A 15,866-nucleotide genomic window follows, 5' to 3' on the forward strand; every position below is an offset into this window, starting at 1 on the left:
CACACACACACACACACACACACACACACACACACACACACTAAATAAATAAATAAAAAATACTGTTTGTCAACTTGGCAGGATCTAGATCTACCTAGAACTACCTAGGAGTCAAATCTCTAGGCTTGTCTTTGAAGGGCTTTCCAGTCTGGGATAATTACAGTGAGAAGACTGACTTTGGACATGTGCAGAACTACTCCATAATGATGAGAACCAGCACCCATCTTGTAGCTTCCTGACTGCATGCAATGTGACCAGCTGTTTATCACTCCTGTCATCAAGATTTCTCCACCATCATAGACTGTACTTTTATGTCGTGAGTCATGATAAGCCCTTTCCTTCCTCATGTCCCTTTGGTCAGGTATTTTGCCAGTCCCTAACAGAGCATCCTTTCTGCCTTAGTTTAAGTTCCTCCCTTGAGGGCCACTCTGTCTCTTGCTTGTTATTACAGATAGTCAAACTGGAGGATGCTCTGACTTAGAATTCATTGACTACGTGACAGTGGGGGAAGTGATGTATACATGATAGAAATATTACTTTCAATGTTAATTTTGATTTTTTTCTTGGACTGACAGTATGGGACATGGGACTTTGTGGATGCTGTATGGCTTCCTGGTCAGTTGTTACAGGGTCTATACCTCCTTTCCCACAGGACACTGTTTAGTTGGTACATTTATTCTATTAAGTAGCCAATATTCCATGAAATATTGAATACTTTCATAAGGTAGAGTTTGTGTTTCAAGGTTGTATCCAACTATGGATTGATGTGAATGCTCCACTAGACAGGGCAGGGTATGCTGTTCAGGTTAATGACATTAAATATGTTTAACTCAAGATGTTCTTGACTTAACGATGGTGAGACAGATAAAATGAAGTCACTTCCCCAGGGATTCTTATTTAAGAGTAGTGTTTTGTTGAACACTGTCAAAGCGCTGGTAATACCAGTGATAGGTCCTCATGGTAAGAACATTTTTAATGCTTATTTTTCCTTTAAATAATCTAATTTATTTGTTCCTTTTATATATTTAAATATAGAACTTATTTACATGTATTAATTTATAATATTAATACATATAGTTTATGTATTCATATATTATGTATAATATAAATCTAAAAATAAATATTTATTTGAACCTATATTTTATGTAATTTTATTTCCTTTAAATAAGCTAATAAAAAGATGTTGGAGGCTGTGGTGATTTGGCTCCCTGACTGACAGCTGTCAGACCCCCTTCTTGGTGCCCTGGATAGCTAGCCTCAGCAGAGAACTGTCAACTGAGCAGCTTAGAGGCCAGCTTTCATTACAGCCAGGCTGCTTGGGACACTTTAAGATGTCTTGAGGAAGCTACATAGCAACCATAGCTGCTTGCTGCCAAGGCACAACTCCAGCTCCAGGGGAGCTGTCCCAGGCACAGCTGTTTATTTCTTTGGGCTCAAGCTTCAGTTAAGCTCAGTAGTCATTCCCACCCAGGCCAGAAGAGCATCAGAGGGGGCACTCTTTGCGGTACCCAGCGGGAGGCCTGTGGATGGCACATACCTCATTTTCTTTTGTTTATATAAGGAGGTTGGGCTCGCTCTTCAGTTGGGAGATCCTATTTCTGTGATGCTCCTGGTATTGCAATGTTAGGCTCAATCAGAGGATTTTCTTAAGTGTTACTTTCTTGCCTATTTACCTACTGTTAGCAGAGCTGAACAAGCCAGCCACACAAAGTGTAGATGGTGGAGAGGTAGTAGGAGGGAAGAGAGGTGATGATGGCAATGACAACAGCATCAGCTACAGCAACAAGAGGTGACTTCAGAGTTCCAGAGTGTCTGGGGCAGAAATGGTGGGAAGCAGAGGTAGTGGAGGCCACATGGATTGGCAGAAGTAGAGAGGAGGTGAAGTGGGGAGAGCCAAGGTTGAAGGAAGGTAGGAAGGTTGTGAAGATGAGAAACAGCAGGCTCTGTGGCCATGCAGTTTCCAGAGAACTGGCCAGCCTTTTGGGCCAGGGTTGTCAGACACCCCAGGTCTAAAAGACACAGCATTACCTCTGCAGGAGCTGAGGATCTTAGGGATTTAGGAGTTGTGACATGAGCAGGCAGCATCTGCTGCTGCTGCTGCTGCTGTTGTTGTTGCTGCTGATGCTACAAGATGAGGGTTATATCAGCTGCCGAACACTGGGGGTTAAAGCCCAGAGTAATAAGCCTCCTAGCTGGGTCCTGACAGTTTGAGTCTCTGACTTCTAAAGCCTAGAGCAGCCGATCCGTGGCTCTCGAGGCTAGGAGCTGTGAGTCTCTGGGTCTGCCTTGGGCACTCAAGAGCCTAGGAAAGCCAGCACTGACTGACCCCCACCTCTGACCCACTCGTGATTTCTTGCTGAGAGCGTTATGCCAGCTACCCGTTTGGAAGCAATGGGTTGTCAGGAGGTATCTCCAGCACCACTGGAGGAGCAGCTGTGTCATTTACTCACTGGCCTTGCAAGGCTGTGCGGACCATTCATGATGTGTCAGGTCTTGTAAGTGATGGGATCGTAACAAGGAACAGAATGAACTGGCACATCTTCCCCTCATGGAGGTGATACTCTGATGAGGGAAGTCAAACAAAAAGCACAGTAGTATATACACATACATGGATAACTAAACATGACATGTAGTATATAGGTACATGTGACCCTCCTACAGCTGAGGGCTGATTCTTCAGACCCCGCCTTGCCACACATAGCCACGCCTCTCTGCCCACCTCCTGCTAATTGCCACGCCTCTCTCCAAGTTCCAGTTACGCCGGAAGTCCCGCCTCCAGAGACTGAAGAAGAAGTTGCTGATTGGGCCAAGTTGCTGACGAACTTGGGGGAGGGGTTTTTGCTTTACCTATTCTACCTGTTTGCTTGTAACAAAAGAATTCAATGAAAGATGGTGGGCTGATAACCCACCATGTGTTGGTCTAATTTTTATGAACCCTTCCCTCATTCCCGGTACCCCAAAATTATTTAGGACCTTAACCCACATTCCAGAAAACTCTTTCATACATGTGGCCACTGGCGGCTACAGGTACACATTTCATTATGTATTTATACGTGAAAAAAACGTAAGCCAGTGGGAAAGGCAGTGCTGGGTATCCATGACGACTTCACAAATGCTGGGCAGCAAAGGACTCTGTGGGAGGCTAAGTAAGGGCTCAGACCATCTAGGGGAGAGTTAGATGTAGAGGTGGCGAAAGGGGTTCTTGGCTACAAACAAACCACAGAGACTCTGGGTGGCTGGAATGATGGATAGCAAGGTTGTATAAGCAGACAGGTTGTGAGGTGTGCAGCCTTGGTAGTCTGGGCTAGAAGGGAAGCTAGCGAGTAGTTCTTAGTATTTCAGTGATACTGTTGGGTTGTCTCTGACCATCCTAGCTGCTGGATTGAAATAGACGTGGTGACGGGATGTGGGCATGGGAGAGCATGGGACTGAGAGGAGAAAGTCATTCCTTGATTTAGAATCCAGTGTCCTGGACCAAGATGGGACCCATCCCAGAGAAGAGCTGTTGACTGTGAATGTGTGGAAGGGAATCTCCAGAAAGGTTTGTAGAAGACTGAATGCGAGAGCCAGAAAGAGAGAAATCAAAGACGAGTCAGACATTGGCCAGAGACACTGAAGGATTGGCTGTGTGTTCTAAAGAAGATTCTGGAAGTAGTAGGTTTGAGTGGCTGCTGTGTGACGGAAAGTACCACACCACTGTGTCATTCTCCTGAAGATCTATCTTCTCTCAGCTCTAGGTAAGTGTGCCTCCTGGTGGTCCTGGCATCCTGAGCAGAAACTAGCCCTGAGCAAAGATTCTATTTGTGTTTATTGATTGCTTCCCAAGTCGTTAGAGATGCTCATTAGCTGGAGGTTCCCTTCTGAGCAGGTAGGCTACAGTGACCCCATCCAGAAGCCCTGGGGTGTTATGTGCTATTCTTTCTGGATTCAGTAAGAAGGAAGCCCCAGGAAGGTCTAGAAACCTGCCTCACCATCCTTGTTCACCCTGAGGATGTGATGAGACATCTGTCACCACGGCTCTGACTGTGGAGTGGGTCATGGCAGCTATAAAAATCCAGTCCATCCTGCTGTCTGGAATCTTGCTGAGAGATTCCTGGCACAGCGAGACTGGAGTCCTTGCCCTCAGGCTTCTCCCAGCATGCTTTTTACCTCGGATCATTTTTGCTTTCAATTTAAAAAGAGAAAGAAGAGCTTGGGAGGGAGAATGGAGTCAGGGAACAGAACAAAGGGATGGGCATAGTGTGTGATGTCCCTCGCTCTTGTACAATTGTGTGGGAAGGCCAGGGGTTGGGAGTCAACTCCTCTCTCCGGAGGCTGGTTTTGTAAATCAAAGTTGGTTGTAATCATAAACTTTATGCCTTTATCGATTTCACACAAGCCATCTGGCTGTAAATGCATCATGAAGCATGGCTGCATGTATACCAGTCCAGGTCCTGACTCTTCTTTCTATACCTTTACAGCCCAAGTGGGTAGGAAGAAACCTCTGTTATTAGTCTGGGGGGTGGGGAGGAGGGTGTATATGGTCCCCACATCCCTCTGCCACCTTCCATGGTCTAGGGAGGAAAAAACCATATCGGTGACTTTGGTACAGAAGAAATGTCTCACAACCCAGGCATGGGTTAGAGTATTGTGTACCCTATTTGACATTGGGCTGGGAGGCACTCCTGATTTAAATTGCAGGAAAACCAGAATGGAAGGGACCATGCAGACCCCACAGATACCAGCTAGGGATAAATACTCATGCCCGTGTAACTATGGGTTTCCGAATGGGTGGGGAACTATCCACTTGCCTTAACCACGTCTTCATCTGATGACCTGCACTCCACTGAGTCCAACAGACTTTGTACTGTGCCATCTTCCTCTACTGAGATCACCTTCACAGGGACAGCCACTGTCTTCCCAGTAAGGATGGCCGTGTTCAGGATCTCTGCCTCCTGGAAGAACAAACATTGTCCATTACTTAATCCCCAAATGACCTGTCACCTGAATGTGAGAATATCTCTTCCTGCCTCCTTCTAAAAAGGCCTGGTCTTTCATCTGGACACCGGAAGCCAAATGTTGGTAACAGCCAGCTGCCAAGAGACCATTTCTGTCTGTCAACACCTGGATTTTGTAGGGAAGATGGGATAGGGACCGTGATGGAGTGAATTCATAGCACTGTGTTTGGCAAACACATATGAATCTAACTATGTACCCAGCACCCTTGCAAGAGCACTGTGGGGACTGACCCTGCAACCTTCCCATCACCAGATGAGACAGGCAACATCCCTGTTCCTTAGATAGCCCAGGGAGGTTTTCTGATTCCACCAAGGTCACAAAACTAGGTGTAAATGAAGGTAAGACTCAAACAGGGAATTTCAGCTTCTGAATCTTTGCATTAGTGACCTAAATACTTATAACCGTATATACAGCGCTTCCAACTTGTAAGAGTATAGATCGGCGATGCCAGAGAGAAGATGGGAATGGCCTTGCCTGCTTCTCTCTTCTCTCTTTTGACTTCCTTGAGACTTTCCAGGCTTTCCCTGGGTTCTAGCCTCTGAATGCTATTGCCGCTGAAATCACACACCCACAGCCCCTCCGATGCAGCGATGCATGCATAAAACTAACTCAGTCCTACCACTCACAAAACCACACATTTTTGCCATGAAACTTTTCCTTTAGGGATGGGACAAGAGATTTGTCCTTAGGTCCCCATGTGCCCTAGTTGCAGGGTGTGGTGAGACTGGGCTAGAACTGGGATGAAAACTAGGCTGGCTATCCCTAATCATGATGGAAAGTGCTATGCAGGTTACACAGCTTCAGGGATGAGCCTGCTAGGGTAGAGGGGAATGAATAACACGTAAGCACAGACACAGGATAAAGCTGGGATCAGGGGGGACTGGGCTCTCTGATGGACAAGTCACAGTCCCTTGTTTATTATATTCATGTCTTAGGGTTTCTATTCCTGCAACAACATCATGACCAAGAAGCAAGTTGGGCAGGAAAGGGTTTATTCAGCTACTGTTTATCACCAAAGGAAGTCAGGACAGGAACTCAAGCAGGTCAGGAAGCAGGAGCTGATGCAGAGGCCATGGAGGGATGGTCCTTACTGGCTTGCTTCCCCTGGCTTGCTTTCCCTGCTACCTTGCTTTCTTATAGAACCCAAGACCACCAGCCCAGGGATGGCCCCACCCACAAGGGGCTGGATCCTCCCTCTTGATCACTAATTGAGAAAATGTCTTACAGCTGGACGTCATAGAGGCATTTCCTTAAGGGAGGCTCCTTTCTCTGTGATAACTCCAGCTTGTGTCAAGTTGACACACAAAACCAGCCAGTACAATTCATAATATAGATGCTTATATAAAGTAGGGTTTATTGCACACTGGTAAACAAGGAGCAAGGTTGTTATTAGACAGGTGAATAGGAGGAGGGAGGCTTGGTAATCTCGGTAGGATCCATTTCTCTGGGAAGGAATCACCAGGCCATAACTATTGTGGGGAAGCACACACTGCACACAACTGCACACACTGCACACACTGCACACACTGCACACACTGTCCACATCTGCATGTGGGCCAGAAGGATTTGCAGTTCCCTTGAGCCTCATCCCTCAAGAGCTTTGCCATTTGCCCAGGAGTCCGAGGCTCTGGGGTCCTTGACACAGCCCTTTCTGTTCATGTCAACAGTACGTATTTGCACAGGATTTCACTTGCTTCCTACACACTACACACACACACACACACACACACACACACACACACACATGGCTGGAAGCTGGGTGACTCCTGAGGTGAGGCAATACAAGTCAATGTAGGGTCCACCCAGCTTTTTTCCAGAGATACTTACACCTAGCTGCCTATGCCAGGAGGAACCCTACATTCTGTACAATCAGAGCCTCTAAGCCCTAGCTTAACCTTCTCTGACAGTGTCCCCATGAGGCCTTTCAGCCATTCTGGGAAGTCAGTGCTTGCCTGGCCCTTCTTGATAGAGTGACGGGAGACAGTTGGATGTGTGCTGGGTCCCTGGGGTATCACCTGACTCAGCTGCCATTTTACTTTGACTTGCAACCACTGGATCAGGGTGTCTCTGCCCTAAACACAAGCTCTGGGGGCGGTGGGGGTGAGGAACTTTCTTTCGGAATCGAGTTTATAAATAGGCTCGTGAATCTGATATTTGTGTGGAGTCTGAGCTGGGTGAGTGCCTCACCAGAAAAGAGAGTGGAGGATATCCCTAAGTGACATCACCACCTCCCTTGTGGCAAACCCAGCTTCTTGCATAAGATACACTTCTTCCCTATGTCACGGAGCCTCACATCACGTCAGCTCCTTTGACTGAACCTTAGCCTCTGCTTACACATGCCTTTTCCAGACTACAAGACAAGACTCCACTTTGGAACATTCCTGAACTCAAAGCCAATGCACAGACCCCCCCTACCCCCACGTGCCATTAAACACACTTTAAAATTTTTATGTATAATTATGGGTGCAGTTGCATGCATGCATATGTGTGTGTGTGTGTGTGTGTGTGTGTGTGTATGTGTGTGTGTGTGACTATGTGAGGAGTGGGCCCATCTGCCATGTACACATGTGGAGGTCAGAGGACAACTTTTAAGAATCTGTTCTCTACTTCTACTATGTGGAACCCAGGAATCAAACTCAAATTGTCAGACTTGGCTGTGAGCCCTTTCTGCGCTGAGCCGCTTAACTAGCGACATCCTACAGATAGAGCTTCCTCTGGGGTCGTGTGCATTATTATCAATTGTGAGAAATGATAGCTGTCTTCCCGTTTCCACTTTGCTGGCAAAATGGTGATCAGGGCTGTTGTCAACCCTTGGCGAAGAAGGCTTCTGTTTGCAGTGGGTAATAGCCAACACAAGAGATGCAGGACTGTTCAGAGTGTTGGCAATGGGAAACTGAGTGCTCAGCCCTAAATGGGACATCAATATTAACCCCATACAAGGCTCCGGGAATATTGGGAAGAGAAGAAGGAAGAATGCAAGAGCCAGAGGATGCAGAGAAGAGCTGTGGAATTCTGTCCTCTGGCTAAGACACGGCTGATGAACACATCAACTCTCTTCCAGGAGCTAAAGTACAAGGTTGCCTGCACAAGATCAAGCCAGACGACATTCCAGCATGAACAGGGAAGGGGACCACGAGGCTCCATTCCTAGCTGAGAAACTATTTGTAGTTGATGAGTTCTGGGGGAGAGGGAGCCGGTTTTCATCACGAGTGTGGCCAGGGGCAGAGTGTCCCATATTCATGAACACATAAGCAGCCTTCCTTGGACACAGAGGGTTATTTTTAAAAGATAGGTGGGGACCTACCAGGGGAGGAGAGGAATTGGAGTGGGGCTCGGTATGATTAAGATACATTTTATACATATGTGAAATTATCAAAGGGTTTATTGTGGCAAATGCACAAGGTTGAAGAATAAGGTTCCAGGCAACCTCCCAGGATTGCCTGAGTGGCTGTGTGGAGAAGAGCCTCCTGCTGACCTCAGAAGGAAGGACGACAAGTAAGCAGGTTTTTCTTGTCCTACTGCGGTGCGATTTGGAAGTGTGTTGTTACTGCCACATAAGCTGATATATTCTGAATGATGCAATACTTAACCTCAGAATTTGCTCCATGCAGTGGCTGATGAACCTGTCCCAGGTTCTTGGGCCCTGTTCCAGGTTCTAAGTCATTTTGGTGACCCAGCATTCCCTGTGGGATGTTCTTCCCAGTGTGGGTTGATTTCTTAAAGCTTTCCATTTCCCATCAAAGATCGATAACCTCACGAGCTTGGTGATTAGTCACCACCCTGTCCTTGCCTTTTAGTTTGCTTTCTGAATCTCTTACCACCCTGGACTCACACAGCAGCAAAAACAAAACAAAACAAAACAAAAAACAAAACAAAACAAAACAAAACAAAACAAAAACCCCAGCAAACATTGTCAGGGTGATGAGTTGGGAGCTTTTCTTGGATACCACATTAAACGCAAGAGAGTTATTAGATGACCACAGAGAGAGTAGATCTAATTAGCAATAAGGCTACAGGGCCATAAATTAGCCTAGTGCCTCTTCTCGCCAGTGGGGAGCATCACTCAGTCTGATGCCTGTGACACATACAGATTTACAAACCACTCTCTGCTCCACCGAGTGCATGGGTGCCTGGGTTTAGTGGCAATAGCCTATCACAGAGAATCTTGCACTTTACCAGTCACCCTGAAATAAGACCATTGCCCCACTTAATGGGGAGCAATAGTTTGAAAAGCAAAGAAGCCTGCCATTTAGGCTGGCTTCTCTGTGCCACAAAGACATACCTGACTATATTCTTTTCCCTTTTTATTAATGTGAATTTAACTGTTTTTATCAAAGCCGCACATGTTCACTGTTAAAAGTATCACACCCACTCAATACTTCATGAAAAGATGTTCTACAAGCACTCCCTTCCCCACACCCATTTCTGTGTGACTTCAATAGAAAACTCTCCTGCCCATGTTATGAACATTCTTCCACATATAGAAATAGTGCACATATAACCTGGTCTCAATGGAATGGTTTTTAGATCCAGTCCACCATTCTAGTTTCATTGTTGTTGCTATAATAAAATGCTCTGTGAAAAGAAACCTAGGGGTGGAAGGGTTCATTTTCGCTCACAATTTCTGGTCATAGTCTATCATAGCAGCAGGCTCTTAAGAGAGATGGTTACCTCTACAGTCAAGAGCAGGGAGAGAACGTATGCATGCACACACGCACACACACACACACACACACACACACAGTGGACTGGGTCTTCTCACCTTAATCAACTCAATTAGGAAAAATCAATCCTGCCCAGACCCACATACAGAGCAACCTCATCTAGATAGTCCTTTATTCAGACTCTTAGGTAGCTGGGGGTTGTGTCAAGTCACTATTTGGAATTAATCATCACAAGTACCAAATGGTGGTATGGTACATGAGATGTCCCTACTGCATTTGGTTCTCTCTCCTTAGCCACCTTACATATTCTTGGTTGGGTCTCTTTACTGAATAAACCTCGTATCTCAAGGAAACTGTTTTAATTAGGTATTGGAAAGATCAAATAGAGAGGAGCCTACACATTTCAACTTGGAGATGGTTATGCCCTGGATGACTGTGGTTGGTGAGAATGTTCTAGATACTTGAAACTTGCCAATGGAGGCAGGCTTACTTCCGATGACAATATCAAAGAAACTGTGAGCCGTTGGCTCTATTATCTACTCTGATGATGGCAACCATTTCAGAGTGTAGCCAAAGCACCCTCCTGCACACTCTAGAGCATTTTCTTGTCAAGTAAAGCTTAAGAAAGCTAAGGGGGAAACAAGGCGATGTGTTGACTCCTGAATAATTCCTCAGCATTGCTACAGGAAGGTTAAGTCTAGCTTTTCTCCTTCAATGCCACAACGTCCTACAGGGACACATGGCTGGAGTCTAGGAAGCTGGGTGGCTCCTGAAGTAAGTCAATACAAGGCAATGCGGGTTCCATGCTGCTTTTTCCCAGCGATACTTACTCTTGGGACTTAGCTGCTAGGGCCAGGAGAAATCCTGAGTCCTGTGCAGAGGGATCTGCATGGCAGGCTCAGCAGAAGCCCAACAGTAATCTACCAGATATGAGAACAATGAGGTCTCTGTAAGAAATCTGAGCCACTACCTTGATGGACCAGACAAGGGGCCCTGGGCAGGAGCCACCTAGCCATATCTAGGGCAGAAATGAAGATCGACGACTGATGTGTTTGGTGAGCATGTTTGATGGCTCTCAAGGCCCTGTTCACCTTGTGAGATAAGAGTGCTTGACCATCCTTCAGCCTGTCACATGCTGATTCCGCAGCTTGTAGGAGCCATATTTCTTGCTCCTGCTTTCTCTGTGACTTTAGTCATAAATTAGTGGCAGCTTTGTGCCGGTTTCCACATCTGTAGAATAAAGCTTGTAAACACTACCAGTCACCTGGTTAAGCTGAGCATTCTGTATGTGAAGGTTCTTAGGATATGATGATTGGTGATCGCCCAGAGCATGCTTGTCTTTGTTTTCGACTGTTCTACCAGTCTGCTAGACTTTTAGGCATACCTGCCCTCTGGGAGCAGGAATGGAGAGAGAAGCCCCAGCTTGTGGTTTTATGATCAAAGTGCTAATCAAGTAACCTTGGCTGAGGTAACGTGAGCTCTTGAGAGCTAAGTGTCCTCATTCCAAAAGTCAAGGATGGTCCAGTGTAGTCTGTCATGTGTCTGTGCAGCTTCCAGGTTCCAACTTTGCTCTTTCCTGAACGAACACCTTTGTTAAGTCACCGAATCTCTGCACCTTCCTCTCATCAGCCTGGGAATCAGGCTTCCAGACGGCGTCCATCGGAACAGGGTGAATTAATGAGCTCGGCTCTTAAGAGTGATTGATGTTATTAACTTTTCAATAAGGTTAGGTATTATTAACTGTATCATAATGTAGGCAATGACTTACGGGGATCCAGGATGCTCTTGGTGAAAGGAAAAGGCTAGAGAGACGAGGTAGGGAAGGAAAAACACAGAGGAGGAGGGAGAGGAAGTGATGGAATAGAGGAAGATAAAATTTATCACAACATCCAGGGGGACTCATGTTCAGTCAGGAGTTAGAGCAGGATAGGAATGGGACCTCCCTGCCCTTTTTAGGATAAAAGCATGCATTTCTTTCATGCACATGGTCCCCAAGCCATGGACTAGTTACTCAACTAGGGACAGATAGAATCTCATCAATGGTGATCAGCTGGAGGCTTTGGGCAGTGCAGGCTGTACTGCATGGGTCCCCTGGGATTTGTGTGAGTCAGCTTAGCTGTGTGTTACTGTGACATCATATACTCAAGTTGGAGACTGAACCCAGGCTCCCCAAGCCATACATGGGTACTTGAAGTGCCACTTCAGTGTACCAAGCGTCAGGGGTCTGCAGTGAAGACGGTTGAATGAAGCAAAGGTATTACCTCCTGGCCTGTTTTATGTCCATCAAACTCACAATAGGTTTTTCTCAGGAAGGTATGGATGGATATCTGCCTCCAACTGCTTCTGTTCCTGGCCTCTCTATGGAGTTCCCAGAGCCTCAAGCATGGTCCCAGCCTGAACATCTCAAGGGACTAGAACTCTCTTACACAGTCTGCCTGTGGCAGTGGCTGAGCCAGGGATCCAACTGCACCGAGATGGAGGTGACTGTGTCACTTGGTAAGGAGACTCTCACACCCAATTCAAAGGGGATGGTTGTAGCTCCAGCCAACTGTCACCTTTCAGACACGAGGACAGTTTGTTCATGTCTGGATTTCCACAGAGGAGCTGAGAGTTAATGGTTTTCTGTGAAATCCTGACTTGGCTGTGTGGCCTACCTTCTATGAAAACGGGAAGAAGGCACATGTGCAGAGACTCACAGGTGCCGCCAGGAGACTGGTAGACTGTGCTCCTGTTTGACAAAGACAGAGGTGCTCCGAACTCTTGCCTAGCTGTCTAGCCACAGCAGAAAGGAGGTAGACAGTTTCCTCAGGACTCTCTGGGTCCCCCAGCATCCTCTGCTCTCAGGGACTCAGGCTGCTTTTATCCTAGCCTGCCTGGCCAGTCTCCCAGCACCGCCACAGCAAAGTCTTGGTTTTGCATAACTAATTTCAAATCTTACTTAGCATCTAGTTTTGGAATTAAGCAGAGGAGTGACAGCTGTTTAATTAACTCCTTAAGCTGATTAGACAGTCCTACTAGAATCCCTCAAGAAGGAATTTCTGATTTAGGGAAGAACCCAGGGGCACTATGTCACTGCCATAGGTTGAGTTTAGAGAGTTCGCTAAACTGCTAGCTCATGCACTTCTGGATGTCCTCGAGGGTGTGGTCAAGCATATGTTTTTATTTACTGTATTAGCTGTGAGCAAGATGAAGATAATAAAAAGAATCTTGGCTCTGCCAAGAAAGCTCATTGCAAATAAAAGCTATGGTACCAAACGGGGGTCTCCCTCTTCCCCCATCCGGGCCCCGGCCCCGCCCCCTTGCTTGTTAGTTTGTGGTTTGAAGGTGTGTGCCTGCTTGTATTAGTCAGGATTAGCCTCTTCCCACACAATGGGCGTGTGCATTCCCTTTCACAAGCAAGACAAAATCAAGTTAATGAGCTTAAGCCTTTAAGCCAATTTCATCCTCAAGATTACAACTGTATAAAGAGGAATCAGCAAGGAGCCCCGGAAGCCCAGTGCTCCTCTGACTGAATGGGTGAGGCTAAAGCTGGTTAGGTTTCCCTGGACACTCCATAAATGACAGATTCCTTCTTTCTTAAATTTTAGTAGGTACCATGGAGTTCATGGCCCCAAAACCTGGTAGGAGGAATGAACAGGATATCAAAAACAAACAAACAAACAAACAAAAACAAAAAACAAAAAAACAAACAATCGAAAAACAAACCCAAAACACAGCAGTCTGGCATGTTGGTGCAAGCTTGTAATCCCAGCACTTGGGAGGCAGAGGCAGGAGGATCAGGAGTTCAGGGTTATCTTTGGCTACAGAGGGATTCAAGGTCAACCTGGGCTACATGAAATCCTGTCTTCAAAACAAACACAAAATCCAATCTAGTCCAACAAGTGAATAAAAAAAGGCATTGCCCATCTGCCTGGAGCTCTTAGGGGTCAATGTGAATTTGACTTTCCGAGTTGTGCGTCACCAAGGTGTGCTTTTCCTGGTTTCCAATATGATACTCCTGAATTTGGGGTTCTGCCAATTTTAGCTTCACAATGAAATATGGGGACAGTTATTCGATGCAGAATTCACATTCCATTCAGTCCACTCACTTTAAAATGAATAGTTTCTTGGCTTTTAACCTATTCACAGAGCTGTGCAACATTGCCACAAATTTAAAATAATTTTACCAAATCCCAAAGAAACGATGTACCTTTTTGTTATCCTCACATATCCCCACCTCCAGCCTCAAACCTCACCTAATTCCTAGCCATAGATTTCTCCCTTCAGACTATGTCCTATGAACCGAATCATACCGTGGGGGGGTCCTGTGTGTCTGGCTGGATCCATGTAGCCTGATGCCAGCAGGTTCCTCCCCACTGTAGCATGTATATATTTCTTGCCCATCTGGACTCTGCCGAGTTTTGAAACATAGAGCAGATTGACTTCTGATGAACACACTTAAGAGGTTTTACCTCCCCTCCCCCCAACCCCAAATTCTGGCAAACTCAGCCTATGAAGAACATATTCTGGTGACTGAATATAGCCCATAGACATGTTTCCTTGATTCTTCAGACTGAATTCCTTTTCAGTGGACCACTCTCTTAGTTTGCTTCCTGCTGCTATGATAGAACATCATGATCAAAAGCAACTTGGGGAGGAGAGGGTTTACTTTAGCTTACAGTGCCCAGAGTTTGCACAGTCCATCATGAAGAAGTCAGGGCAGGAACTTAAGCAAGGCGGGGACCTGGAGGCAGGAGTTGATGCAGAAGCCATGGAGAAGTGCTGCTTATTGGCTTGTTCAGCCTGCTTTCATATAGATCTCAAGACCACCTGCCCCCTGGTCCATAATGGGTTGGACCCTCCAGCTTCATCATCAGTCAAGAAAATATTCTACTGACTGGCCCACAGGCCAGTCTGATGGAGGCAATCCCTCAACGGAGGCTCCCTCTTCCTGGATGACTGTAGCTTATTGACAAAACCTAACCAGCAAAATTGCACGCTTGAAAACTGAGAAACAGGCAAACCTCGAGGCACCCCCTGCTGATGTGCTAGGATTTAGAAAGCCAGGCTTTGACTCAGGTGGGAAAGCAGCTGCTCTCCATGAGCCCCATCCTTTTTTACTTGGAGAGAATTCAAGATTTTCCAAGATGTCTTGAGTCCTGGATCCTGTTTTAGAAGCTTCTAGAATAGTACCATAGGAGCAATGTACCAGGAAACAAACCATACCCAAACCCAACAGCAAAAGCTGAAGTCTGTAAGATAAGAGGACAAGAACCCAGCTTACTTTTATCTCTTTCGGTTTTAAAAATTTTTTATTCCTGTGGGGTGGGGGAGGAGAGAGAGAAAGAGAAAGAGAGAGAGAGAGAGAGAGAGAGAGAGAGAGAGAGAGAGAGAGAGAGAGAGAGAGAGAGAGAGAGAGACCGAGCCAGCACTGGTGCCATGGGGCATAGAAGTATGGCACCCTCGGAGGCCAGAAGTGGGCATCAGATCCCCAAGGCTGCAGTTACAGCAGGCTGTGAGCTGCCATGTGGGGGTGCCGGGAACTGAAAACTCTGGCCCTCTGTAAGAGCAACAAGGACTCTTACCTGCTGAACCATCTCTCCAGCCTGATCTTGTTTTTAAGCAGGATGTGCTTCGTGTCAGAAACACTACATACAGCGATTCATAAGGAAACTAACAATATGACTAACTGTCATTAAGCATGCTGACACAGATCACGGACTGACGGCTGTGGATGTTGACAATGGTTCTTAAAGGAAGTTTCTACTTCACTCACAGCCTGTGAACAGCAGCGCTACAAAACATGGCAGGAGCACTTAATCTGTGTTGATAGGTCCTCCCCGATGGTGTGAAGTCTTACTCTTTGAAGCCAGGGGGAAGCTCTACCCGCAGCCTTGAACCAAGCAGGGCTCTCATCCACTTCTCAATTGCTACAGAAAAATGCATGTCAAATTGTCAAAGGCGACAGAATTTTCCGTATGCCCGGAGAAGCGTATCAGTTTTACGGTTCATGAGACTAAGGAATTAATTCAATTGGTTTGGGAAGGGCAGACAGAATTAATAAACATCAAAGGGCCGCTCCAAGGCTGAGCTTTGCAAAAAGGGGCTGTTTTGAAAGTGGGCATTGTTGAGAGCTGCATCTTTTTTTTAGGACCTGCAAGCCCCAAGGATTTCAGCAAGCCCCTCGTGGGGGGCGAGAGCCAAGACCTGATCATCTATGTTAAT

General features: G+C 46.3%; 1 protein-coding gene across 2 annotated transcripts in view; it reads right to left on the bottom strand.

Moving 5' to 3' along the window:
• Tmem132d (transmembrane protein 132D) overlaps positions 1 to 15,866 on the bottom strand; it is a 651,137-nt gene that overhangs the window by 83,537 nt on the left and 551,734 nt on the right. For both annotated transcript variants that reach the window (XM_031338040.1, XM_031338041.1), the window contains exon 5: positions 4,791 to 4,934. In XM_031338040.1, coding sequence (XP_031193900.1) covers positions 4,791 to 4,934 — 144 coding nt within the window. The remainder of the gene's footprint in view (positions 1 to 4,790; positions 4,935 to 15,866) is intronic.

This window comes from Mastomys coucha, unplaced genomic scaffold (genome assembly GCF_008632895.1).
Source record: "Mastomys coucha isolate ucsf_1 unplaced genomic scaffold, UCSF_Mcou_1 pScaffold22, whole genome shotgun sequence".
NCBI lineage: Eukaryota > Metazoa > Chordata > Mammalia > Rodentia > Muridae > Mastomys > Mastomys coucha.